Source organism: Oncorhynchus kisutch, linkage group LG29, assembly GCF_002021735.2.
Source record: "Oncorhynchus kisutch isolate 150728-3 linkage group LG29, Okis_V2, whole genome shotgun sequence".
NCBI lineage: Eukaryota > Metazoa > Chordata > Actinopteri > Salmoniformes > Salmonidae > Oncorhynchus > Oncorhynchus kisutch.
Window position 1 is genome coordinate 19,023,423 of NC_034202.2, and position 12,499 is coordinate 19,035,921.

Here is a 12,499-nt window from a genome sequence, read left to right on the forward strand (position 1 = left end):
TATATCCCGATGCCTAGTCACCTTACCCTTATAAGGTGACTAGGCATCAGGCTCCCGAGTGGTGCAGTGGTCTAAGGTACTGAATCTCAGTGCTAAAGGCGTCATTACAGAACCTGGTTTGATTCCAGCCTGTATCACAACTGGCCGTCATCGGGAGTCCCATTGGGCGGCGCACAATTGGCCCAGCATCGCCCAGGTTATGGGGAGGGTTTGGCCGGGGTAGGTCGTCATTGTAAAATAAGAATTTGTTCTTAACTGACTTGCCTAGTTAAATAAAGGTTCAATATAATATATCGATATAAAAATATATACATATCTACCTCTATTGATCCAGGATCCCTGCACATTGTAAATATGGTGCTGGAACTGACCATGTATGTAGTATGCTTACTTACTTTATTGTGCTCTTCTTATTTCTTATTTGTATATCTCCTGTGTTTTTGTTCTACCCTGTTATTTTTAGTACTACATTGTTATTGATCACTGCATTGTTGGGTTTAGAGCTTCCAAGAAAGGCATTTCACTGTACTTGTAGATGTGACATTAAAACCTTTGATTGTGACACTATCATGGATGTAGTCATTGGGTGATTCTGACTTTCCTTGTTTATGACATCACCTGGGGCGGCAGGGTAGCCTAGTGGTTAGAGCGTTGGACTAGTAACCGAAAGGTTGCAAGTTCTAATCCCCAAGCTGACAAGGTACAAATCAGTCGTTCTGCCCCTGAACAGGCAGTTAACCCACTGTTCGTAGGCCGTCATTGAAAATAAGAATTTGTTCTTAACTGACTTGCCTAGTAAAATAAAGGTAAAATAAAAAATTTTAAACTGGAAACCCTGTAAATAGAAGGCTCTGCTGTGAATGGTTACATTATGTAATAATCATAATGCAACACAGTCTATTTACCAAGGAAGGAATTGCAACAGTGATGTAACAATAACATGTGTAGGCCTGGTAATGATTCCATTGATACATGCACTGCAACCGTTCTATTGTTAAGCGTAACAATGTAACAACGCAACAATACACTGTAACAATAGGGGAGATAATGTGTGATGTGGTTAGATGACAGCTGATTGCCACTGAGAGCCACTGGCGCCTCTAGCGTCGCATCAAGGCCTGTATCAAAGATTTTAATCTAAACAGTGCTGTAATCCCTTACTTTGATCACGTGAGGACTCTATTTGGCCAAATGGGAAAGCGAGTCTCTCGTAGCCTGCCGGCCGCCATTACATTGCTATGCGTGGTGGGCTGCTGTTCGCGTAAGCACTCAGTAGTACACACTCACATACACACAGAGTGAGAGCCACACATATTCCTACATACACACACACACACACACGCTCATTTACGAATGTTACAGCAAATACACTGATTGAGACATAAACAATGCCTGGAAAGGGACTCGCTGCTTCTGAATTACTTGATGAGAAACACCGCATATCATCGACGGTTTAATGTATGATTTTCACATCATAAATGTTGCTTTAAGATGGAACACGTAATTTTTCACGTTTTTTCAGAGGGAGATAAGGAGACTAGACTCATCTGACCAGTGTGCAGCATTTATTTGACAATCATAACGTCAGACAGGGATTGTCACCATTACTGGATTGTCAACGTTTTCTTGGATACATTACTGCAGCTATTGTTATTTCAAGCTAAATAAATATTTCGAGGTCTAATTACTAGGAAACTGGCAGGACATTTCGTAATGATATAAAACAGAAAGGAAGGATGGATTAACAAAAAAACAACAACCTCGGTCTACTGCTGCCGTTTTCCTTCTGGTGGATTGAGTATACTTTTCGTTTGAAGAAATAAGAAAACGTTTAACATTGACATATGGAATTGACTTTTTGTTTGCGAGACCATCGACTCCTGCTGTCCACCTTGGGTTACCCGACCAAAGAGCAATATTTTATTTTGCAGTCTGATGTTATTTGGAAAGTGAAACAAGGATTAAACATTCCAGTCACAGTTGCCTGTTGTGTGTGTGGCAGGCTACATTGTGAGGGGGACGGTGGTGGTAAGAAAGAAAGCTATTAATAGCTCATGCAATTCTAGAAAACTATCACAACTGGTGCATTAGCTTGTGCGGCTGGGAATCGAATTTAGATTTCTTGCATGCGATTCGCAGCTGACTGGTCTCCAACACCTAAACGGTCGATTTCGTGTTCAATTAGGGGATAATAAACGCGTAATAAACTACAGTGTTTTTCTAGAAGTTCTCGGACTAAGCACTCGTTTTGATGGGGTTTTACGCGCTGGAAGAAAATAATAGATCGACTTCACATGGATTACACTATTATACATATATGTACATTTTTTAAAATTAATTATTAAAGTAGGGCTACCATCAGAAAGACTGGAATGGAAACGGATTGACATTTCTCTCCATGGATTAAGACACGGATACATTTTAGCCTAGCCTACCTGCTTTCTGCGTTTGACAATGATCAGGTTTGGATCGCCTGAGCTGGACTGTAACAATGTTCTGATCTGCGAACCCACTTGGATGTACGAAAAGAAACCATTAGTTTGGTATACAGTCAACGCGGGTTATTGATACATTTGGAATTCTTTCTTTGTTGACAAAATAATTGGGCTACTTGAGGTTAGCTGTTGATCTGTTAGACAATTTCCCGTGTTTTGGCGGTGGCGTGGCAGACTTGTGAGGGAACCGACTTGTCACCACTGCTCGGTTTTGATACCGATCAAGGATTTCGAAATGCCCTGCACTGACGACCCGATCGGCGGACGATTATGACTACAGCAGCGAATTGGGTGGCTAACGGGGCAAGCCTTGAAGACTGCCACTCCAACCTCTTCTCTCTGGTACAGTAAAACAAATCATGGGTGCACATAAAGACATGAGCGAGGCGTGAGCGACAAGTCATAAGACCGTAGTAGGCAAGCTTTAGATCTGCACTCGCAGTACAAAGGTGAACCAATTGTCGGGGCCGTTATTAACCAATCATTAACGCGAGCCACTGGTCTAGGAAAACTACTGTATTTTTTATTACTAAACGTATTATGATACTATATTATACTTCACGGGCTTTAACGCTAGGCCTACATTGTTTTGTAGCTTGTTCAAATATATACAGCCTCATAAAAAATAGTAGCCTAATATTGCCAGTTTATTGTTCATGTCACACTTTAATTTCTAGGCCTATAATTTATTTTAAATTCACCAAATTATGTCACTATTGCTTTTTCTTAGCCGACAGCATGGTAGCCTAGTGATGTGACATTGTGTAGACAGATTGAACTAGCAGACATACTTAAAAATCAAGACAGACAAAACAATGAAGAATAGCTAGGCATATTAAGACTTACACTAAAACCTGGAACACTTTCTCCGAACTGCACTTCTCAACAACTCACGTGGAAAAAGCATTTCCACTGTAGCCTCTCAAGTATTTTTTGAGTTGGTGGAAAAATGTGAGGCATTTCCTGATTTTCTGCAAATCATTTTGTAATAGTAGCAATGCAAAGGCTACCATAGGCCAAGGCTACTGCCCAAACAGAGCACTCAAGAGCAGCAGGTTATGACACTGAAGGGTCATAGCAATTATTATACCTGGATTGATATGAAATAAGAGGTATCCAAAAGCTATTTATTCAACCCTTTACCCCTCTGCTCAAAGTGCAGGTGAAGTAATGTGTTCTGTCCTAGAAAGGAAACACGAGCTGTCTGCCAGTAGCATGTCTCAAGTTAACAACAGGATTTCCACTTTCAAAGTCCTTATTGGAAGATTATATGCAACCTTTGCTCAGATTATCAAACAGACCTTTAGCGGAATTCACCAGTTTCTGTTATGGCCTTGATTCAATCCCAACTCTCCATGTCCCAAACGTTTCTCAACTTCACTGAGTTTGACCCTGCACTCACAGAGTTAACTGCATTGTACTACTACTACATGCACTGAAGTGGAAAGGCATGTGGATTGAGTTTGGGCATGGGGTCAGGAGCCACAACAACAATAGGGGTCCTGAGGGCATTTTAGGTTATGATGCTGGTAGTCATGTTCATCTCTAGTAGCATTGTGCCTCCGACACTACACTAGTTACAGTCACGCTCTCAGTGTGGTTTGTGAGGGTTCGCGGTAGCAGGCGAACCTTTCCACCAATGTGGCCAGCGAGTGTGGGAGGAGAGGAGGAAAACCTTTGCAGGAGATTTATCCAATACCGTGCAAATTCAGGGACGCCCTCTTGATTGATTTATTGCTCTCTGTTGGTATACATTCATTTAATCAGATCAAATTTAAGTGCGTTTCGTGCAGTCACCAGAGCTCCCCTGTCAGGTTCTCTCTTTCAGCGGGCCTGTGGAAACAGAGTAAAACAGTGATTGTTTTTTTTGGTCAACTTTCTATACCCAGTGTTTTCCCTCCAAAAGACTCCCCCTGCATTATTATGCTATGCTGTGCAGAGGGCTGGCAAGGCTCCACGCTCTCTCTGTCTGTGTGAACAGAAAGGTGAGAGGGAAGAGGAAAGTCTGCTTGTTGTTCTGAATATTTATAAGTGGTTAGAGGCACAGCAGTTAGTTACTGTGGTGGCTGTCAGGAAGTCAAAGTCAGATGAGCACTAATGACAAACCAGTGTCTTGTCAAGGAGGGAGAGAGATGGGGAGATCGCTCACTGCAGTGTGCTGAGGTCAAACAGAAAAGCCGGAATTTAGAGTCATGTTTCATGCGCTATTGCTTTTGTATTACTGCTAATACTTCTATAATGACTATTGTGTACCATATTTGTCATTGTGTTTACATGGTGACAGTTTCTGTACGTATATTATATTTAAATATGTTCACACCTCAGTCTCAGGGTCATGTATGTGCAGCATAGTTTATGTAAAGTTGGTGCTTTACCAGTGAAAGTAATTTTCTGACAGCCTGTTGAACACCACTGTGCAGTAACCTTGTCTGAATGATTTACTACATGTTATTATTATTATTATTATTATTGACCATGTCAATAGACCACCTAAAGGGTTTAGCATTAAGCAGCATATATTCATTAGAAACAGATTACTGTCAGCCTATGTCAACTGCATTGTGAGAGAAAGGCTGTTAAAAATGTCAAATACTTTCATCTCAGTATCATCATGACTGGTAGGACCAAAAAAATCCTAGAAAAAGAATGAACAGGAGCCTAAGAAAGAGGGGTATGAAGAAAGAACTTAAGCAGTCTTGTTTGAGGCAGAAGAATCTGTCTTTCTTTCTAGTGCTGCATAAAAGCAGTTAGAGAGTGAACGAGCGGAGCAGGGGAATCTGTTTTCGTTTGAGGGAAGTATTATGTGTGATGTGTATTTCCTGAGCGCTAGCCTCGGCCCATTTGAGAGAAAGAGAAAGTGAGAGAGAGAGAGAGAGAGAAAGAGGGAGAGAGATCATGGCTGTCCCTCTATAGCTTGGGCAGGTTCTTTATACTGACTCATGCTTGAGTCACTGCTAAAATATGAAACACAAGGAGCGCACAGCCCATGACGCAGGGAGCATCAGCATGTGCACAAACACACTAGCTAACACACACACACACACACCGGGGAAAGCAAACACACACACATGCTTGCAAAAACACACTAACGTATCCGAATATGCTCATAAACATATTTACACACACACACACAGGGACATGTACCCTTGTACAAACATAGGTTGGATTTTCTTGCTTTAATTAATGGCGTCCTCCTGTCCCCCAGACAGGGCTGCTCGGAGTGAAACACTGGTAATTAAGTGTCGTCAAGTGGAGGTATAATGTGATCAGCTAAGAGGTGCTTATTAGACAAACTGTATTCCAATAGAGGTCCATGCATGTATAATGATAACCAACTGTGTAAGATGGAGAGCGAGGGGAATAAGATAACAGATGAGCTGGTTAATACAATTGAACAGGATGACCCACTGTATTTAGGTTACTTAGTGGCCCTGCTCATAAGGAGCTATAATAATGGCCAGTATTCAAATGTTAGAGGATTACTACTATGTGCTCAACCGGGACTTTGTTCTTTAAGTACTAAAAGAGCATCAAGCCAGGAATTCTGGGATGCTAACTCTTAGAAAAAAGGGTTCCAAAAGAGTTATTCGGCTGTCCCCATAGGAGAACCCTTTTGGGTTTCATGTAGAACTCTCTGTGAAAAGGGTTCACACATGGAACCCAAAAGGGCTCTACCTGGAACTAAAAGGGTTCTACCTGGAACCAAAAATGTTTTTTCAAAGGGTTCTCCTATTGGGAAAGCCGAAGAACCATTTTAGGTTCTAGATAGCACCTTTTTTTCTAAGAGTGTAGATCTCTAGTCCAATACCCTGTGGTCTTTCTCCATCTGGCCAGCTATAGCTCTCCGTCTATCAGTGCTCTAGTAGCCAAACCAAGACCAACTCCAGCCTTCCTTGGCTGGTCTTCTTGCTATAGTGTAGTGACAGTTTGCCCTGGCCTCACTTGGAAAGGCTGTGTGTAGAGTTAGCTAATCTCTCTCTGTCACTGCATGGGGATCCCTGTCATCACAACAGGGCTCTACTCAGTGGGGGCTTGTCCCCCCATATCATCCTTCCAGGATAACATCCTTAGCTCAACACAGACCCACTTTACCCCCACTCCTCTGTCCCACACACACACACACACACACACACACACACACACACACACACACACACACACACACACACACACACACACACACACACACACACACACACACACACACACACACACACACACACACACACACACACACACACACACACACAACCGGCCCAATAGATTACTCCACTACAAATCAATCTATTAACGAGCCTTCTCACATTTCACAGGGGTGGGCATGATGATTGAGGGAGGGGAAGGCAGAGAAAGAGGCCTCTCTTTGCTACCAATCCCTTGAAATAAATCCTGGGTGGTGGGCCATAGATCTTGTCTGAGCGGGACCTGTCTCAGCCCTGCCAGAGAGTTGAAGTACGACTGAAAAAGAGGGGAGAGGTAGCCAACTTGGTCCTGTGTGGGACAGGGTGTGGGACAGGGATGGGGATGGGGACAGGGATGGTAATGGCATGAATGGGGTAGGCGGGAGATCTTTTGGAGAACAGTGGCTTGATTTTGAAATATGTCAGCCCTGCAGTGCCAGCTGTGTGCTATTCTTAGCCCTCTGGTGTTCCTGCATACAGGGCGACAGAAGGGAGAGTGGGAAAGGGGACTTGGCAGGAATGAGAAGTAGTGAGGCTGATGCTGTGGCTGCTACTGAGGGGATGTCTAACATTGTGATGCTCCTCAGCCAGGACTGCCCTCTTTATCTCCATCAAAGGGACACAAACTGTTTGAGTGACACTTAGTTTTTCCCCTCACACTATTTCATATGGCTCGATAGAGTTTCACCACACTGTTTTCCCACCATAATGCTGGCTTTTGGAAATCTGTTATCATGATTTCCATGAGGTGGCAGGGTAGCCTAGTGGTTAGAGCGTTGGACTAGTAACCGAAAGGTTGCAAGTTCGAATCCCCGAGCTGACAAGGTACAAATCTGTCATTCTGCCCCTGAACAGGCAGTTAACCCACTGTTCCTAGGCCATCATTGAAAATAAGAATTTGTTCTTAACTGACTTGCCTAGTAAAATAAAATGATGTGATTTCTCATATGTGAACTTGATACTGTGTTTTAAAAGCTTGATTGTTTGGATATCAACACGCTGTGACTGGGAGAGGATTAGGTGTCATCCAGAGATGCTATAAGGATGTTTTACACATGTTGTGGTCTTTGTTACTGCAGCACTGAGAAGCCTTTTGTAATTACCATAATTGACCCAGCAATCTTGATAGAGAGAGCATTTCCATTTAAAGAAGCTATCTCTCTCGGCTTGTAACTTGGCTAATATTATTTGTGCTTCTGACAGTTTAGCCAATATATGGTACTTGGCTGCGATTCAATAACAGTTAAACTCCAGTTAAAGGCTGTTTAAAGCTACAGAAGAGTGTCCGGGATAAGAGTAGCTAGGTGAAATACTTTTTGTTGTGCGGTTGTGAAGTCTAATAACGATGTGGTCATGTCCTATTGAGAAATGGTCCCCAATGAATCAGCGGTGCACTCTCGAGGAAACGAACATGCTAGGTCCAGATCGTTGATTTGAAAACCATCGCAGCGCATTGATTTGTGCCGCGCTGCTGCCACAAGTGTGCTCTCATCTTAAATTAGCAGACATCCGGCCTTTTCACATGGTAATGAACATTTGCACACTCAATCTCAGCCCTGGCACACACGGTGAATGGGATTTCCAATATAATGTGGAGACACGTTGGAGTCAATATAGTCAATATAGTCGATGCCTTGTCATGCAGTGCGTATTGAGCCTCAGCGATGATACAAAAAAATGTGCTAGATGTGTTAGATGTTCCCTTATGAACAAGAGAAACTATGTATATGTAAGGGAAGCAGCCCCGAGTGAATTGTACTGGAGTACTTGAAGGTCACGCTAGGCTGTGTTAAGATGTTGCGAGAGACAGGAAGTCAAGGCACTCAGTCAGTGCAGTCACTTCTCTGATTCTTCTCTTGAAGGGCTCTGATTCTTCTCTTGAAGGGCTCTGATTCTTCTCTTGAAGGGCTCTTGAAGGGCTCTGATTCCATGCTTCCACTCCCACTTGGTCAACAAACAGCAGATTACAGGCAGAAGAGAAGTGAGCTGCAGGTCTAAACCTGTTCAGGTGTCAGTGCATGGTTCTGTAATGCCAGCGCTGCAGCGTCTGTTTCTGTTGTTTACTTAGTGTAATGAAGCAAGTCATGTTAGGTTCATGAACATAGGACTTGTTATTTTTTCTGTAGGCATTCAATTTGCATTCACTTTTAATTACATAGGCGACATCCAATTATTTATATATTTCAGACTTTCATTTACATCTGTCCAATTTAAATGTTGAACACATCTCTGCTGCCTCCTTGCAGTGCTCAATGAAGTCAGTACATCTGGATAATGTCAAGTTGTTCATAACAAAAGCGCAGTCATAACCTTCAGAGTTACCTTATATACTGAAAAAATATAAACGCAACATGTAAAGTGTTGGTCCAATGTTTCATGAACTGAAATAAAATATCCCTGAATTTTTCCCTACACACAAAAAACGCATTTCTCTCAGAATGTGTGCACAAATTTGTTTACATACCAGTTAGTGAACATTTCTCCTGACAGGTGTGGCATATCAAGAAGCTGATTAAACTGCATGATCATTACACAGGTGCACCTTGTGCTGGGGACAATAAAAGGCCACTCTAAAATGTGCAGTTTTGTCACCCAACACAATGCCACAGATGTCTTGAGTTTTGAGTGAGCGTGCAACTGCAGGAATGTATGTCCAATATGTCCAACCGGCCTCACATCCGCAGACCACGTGTAACTACGCCAGCCCAGGACCTCCACATCCGGCTTCTTCACCTACGGGATTGTCTGAGATCAGCCACCCGGACAGCTGATGAAACTGAGGAGTATTTCTGTCTGTAATAAAGCCCTTTTGTGCTAAAAAAAAATAATTCTGATTGGCTGGGCCTGGCTCCCCAGTGGGTTGGCCTGGCTCCCAATTGGGTGGACATGTGCCCTCCGAAGCCCACCCATGGCTGTGCCCCTGCCCTATGATGTGAAATAAATAGATTAGGGCCTAATGAATTTATTACAGTTGAGTGATTTCCTTATATGAATTGTAACTCAGTAAAATCGTTGAAATTGTTGTATGTTGCGTTTTACTGAAAATGTATATTTTTCTTCAGTATAGTTGGATATTAATGTGTTGCTTCTGTTAAGTCAGGGGCTTTCCTGACATTTATATTGTGCTGGATATAGTCATTATTATTATTATTCCAATCAGAGACAGTGAATTCCAGGTGCATGGTAGCTAATGGAGGTGTTACCGGAGAGAGAGAAGGAGGGGAGGGCAAGAGATGGAGAATTACATCCCTTTGTAATTTACAGTCAACAGAACAGACCCCTAAACTGTTTGAAATGTTATCTTTCTGCAGTAACCCTGGAGACAGAATCTTGAAAATGAAATAAGTTGCCGAAGTCTTACAGATGGTGTATGTTGCCTAGCAACTGTTTTTACTTCCCTTTTTCTTCCTGGTGTATTTCTTCTGGCCTGTCACAGTTAATTAAGTTGCGCTGGAGACACACTTCTGGTAAATGTATTTGCTCATTAATAATTCACGTTAAGCAGGGCCACTGTTTTAGGTAGGTCCTCCGTTTAAGATTGAACCCAACAGTATGGCCCCATGTCTTTGTTTGTCAGCATTTGTTTGCCACACCAAACACTGGCTATGTGTGGCCTCTCTCCCCCTTCTTCATTGGTCTTCCTCCTTCTCATGTCCCGCCCCCCTCCCCTTGCATCAGGTGAGAAGTCAGAGGTTGATTGCAGCTCTCCGCAGTGTGAGCCACAGCTGATTGGCAGGTCCATCCGTCACTCTGCCCCCGGGGACGGGTGTAGCTCTAATTAGGTCGCTTGGCTTGCTTGCCTCCTAGGGCCAGATCCTACAACAGAAACACGATCAAATGACGCCCCTTCCTTTGTAGGGCCTTGTAGAGGTGCCGGTAGAGGGCAGAATAAAAGCACCTGTTTAGTGCTGAGAGCCTCAGAGGCCATTTTCTGCACCTGTTTCGTGCTTTTGTGTTCCTGTCTTGTCTCCTCTGCTATGCTCATATCTGCAGAGCTCCTTGTGCACCGTAAAATGCCAAAGGGAAAAAAGCAGGCGGTAATATGGGTTAATTTGAATTCAATGGGCTAATTGAAGAAGGGGGATCTAGCCTGTTCTGATTTCTCATAGTCAATCAGACTGGTCCTTATAGGCTCTCAGGACTTCCAGTGTCTGCCACCCTCCCTGCCCATGTGGAAAATAGATTCTTTCTGGTTTTCAAAATAGTTACATTTTTCAACACAGACTACAGGGTAAAGGTAATTTCAGTTTCCAAATCAAATAATTTCAGGAGTTGAGCAAAACATTTCTGAAAATAATAAAAATATTTTCCAATTCATGTGAAATCTATTTATGACTTGAAATTCAGATTATTTTCTAAATTTGAGCTAAATGGATTTGACTCTGTTGAGTCCTTTTGGATGATATGTGAGTGTCGTGTCTACAGTATTGTAGACCTACCAAAACAGCTTGTCAGTTAAACAAACCCCACATATTGGCAGCGTGGCAAGTGTCTTCAGATATTTGACAGGCGGAAAATGCCACCCTGACAGAAAGTGTTTCACAGAAGCTTTGATAGGTAAAGCTGCTGATATATAAGCTGTCTCTCTACTGCCTAAAGTGCTCTCCTCTGTCCAACTCTATCGCTCTTACGTTGCTACAAGGATCCTAGAGTGGCATCTGTGTTACACTCTCTCATCATTCAGATGGTGCGGCTTTGATACCAGGTCCTCATCTGGTGAGGAGACGCTCCTGTTCAAGACACCCATTCTTAAAATACTAAATGGCCTTAAATAGTGAGGAAGCTACTTTTTTAGAAACTCAAGCTGTTTGCTAAACTGAACTTAACATTCAGACGGAAAAGATAGCATTGTGTGTTGATAATATGTCAAGAGCGTATGGTGAAGTCCTCTGGGTTCCTGTAGAACTCCAGACAACTCTGTGCTATATTTTTGGGTTGTCGCTGCTTACAGAAGGCTGCTTTTTATGATTGGCTACCTGTGGTTTGTGTAACGAAACAATAGAGTACCCTAACAGTGTTGTTTGACATGGAAGGGGAAGGAAGGAAGTGTTCCCCACCAACTATACAGTCGTGCCTCTGCGTGTGTTGTCTTGCATGACCTTGTGTTCAATGCACACCTTTCTGTTCCAGACTGTTGCAGTGCCTTGTGTGCACTAGCACATGCGTCTTTCAGCGTGGAGGTAAAATGGCCTTTGCGGCATGGAGGTCAAATCCATTCCCTACGTCTCGTAGATGTTTTCCGCAACACTCCAAGTTGCTAGCCCTTTCCTGCAGTCAAATGACCTAGTGACCTCATGGGTGGAATGTTATTCATATTTTTCATAATTTCATAATTAATAAACATACTTTCTTTTAAACTGCCAAATTACGGTTTTTCTATGTCAAACGGTTTTGTTATATATCAGTCTTCTGTGATGTATATAAAGTGTAATATTGGGATGCAATCTCAAAACGTAATACATTTCAACTTTATATCTGACATGGTACAGGCGTCTTCTTTTTTTTAAGCCCATAACCATGTGTGTGAGGTGTATACTTTGGTTTCAAAGTAGATTTGTTTAAGACTACCAAGAAACACTCTGTGTGACCCTGATTTAGCCCACTGCAGTAAAAGGTTAAGGCAGGACAATAAGCTGAATGTTTTCTCGCGCCACGAGCACTCTTGTGGCTTCACCTTTCTGTCGGTCGCTGACCTCAAAGGTGAAGCTTGAGTCAAGTGTGCTTTCCTGTCTGTGTGGAAACCTTTTAACCTGTGTTATGGGGCTTTACCTGTTATTATATGTCTCCTGTTCAGAGTCTATAGGTTTCTATTAGGTTGTGTAC

At 42.7% G+C, this 12,499-nt stretch overlaps 1 protein-coding gene across 5 annotated transcripts in view; it reads left to right on the top strand.

Moving 5' to 3' along the window:
• Positions 1–1,347: 1,347 nt before the first annotated feature.
• The window catches only part of LOC109873597 (mediator of RNA polymerase II transcription subunit 13-like), a 105,950-nt gene continuing 94,798 nt past the window's right edge, over positions 1,348–12,499 (top strand). For all 5 annotated transcript variants that reach the window (XM_031808953.1, XM_031808957.1, XM_031808954.1 and 2 more), the window contains exon 1: positions 1,348–2,837. In XM_031808953.1, the coding sequence (XP_031664813.1) occupies positions 2,766–2,837 (72 nt within the window). In that variant the 5' untranslated portion in view covers positions 1,348–2,765. The remainder of the gene's footprint in view (positions 2,838–12,499) is intronic.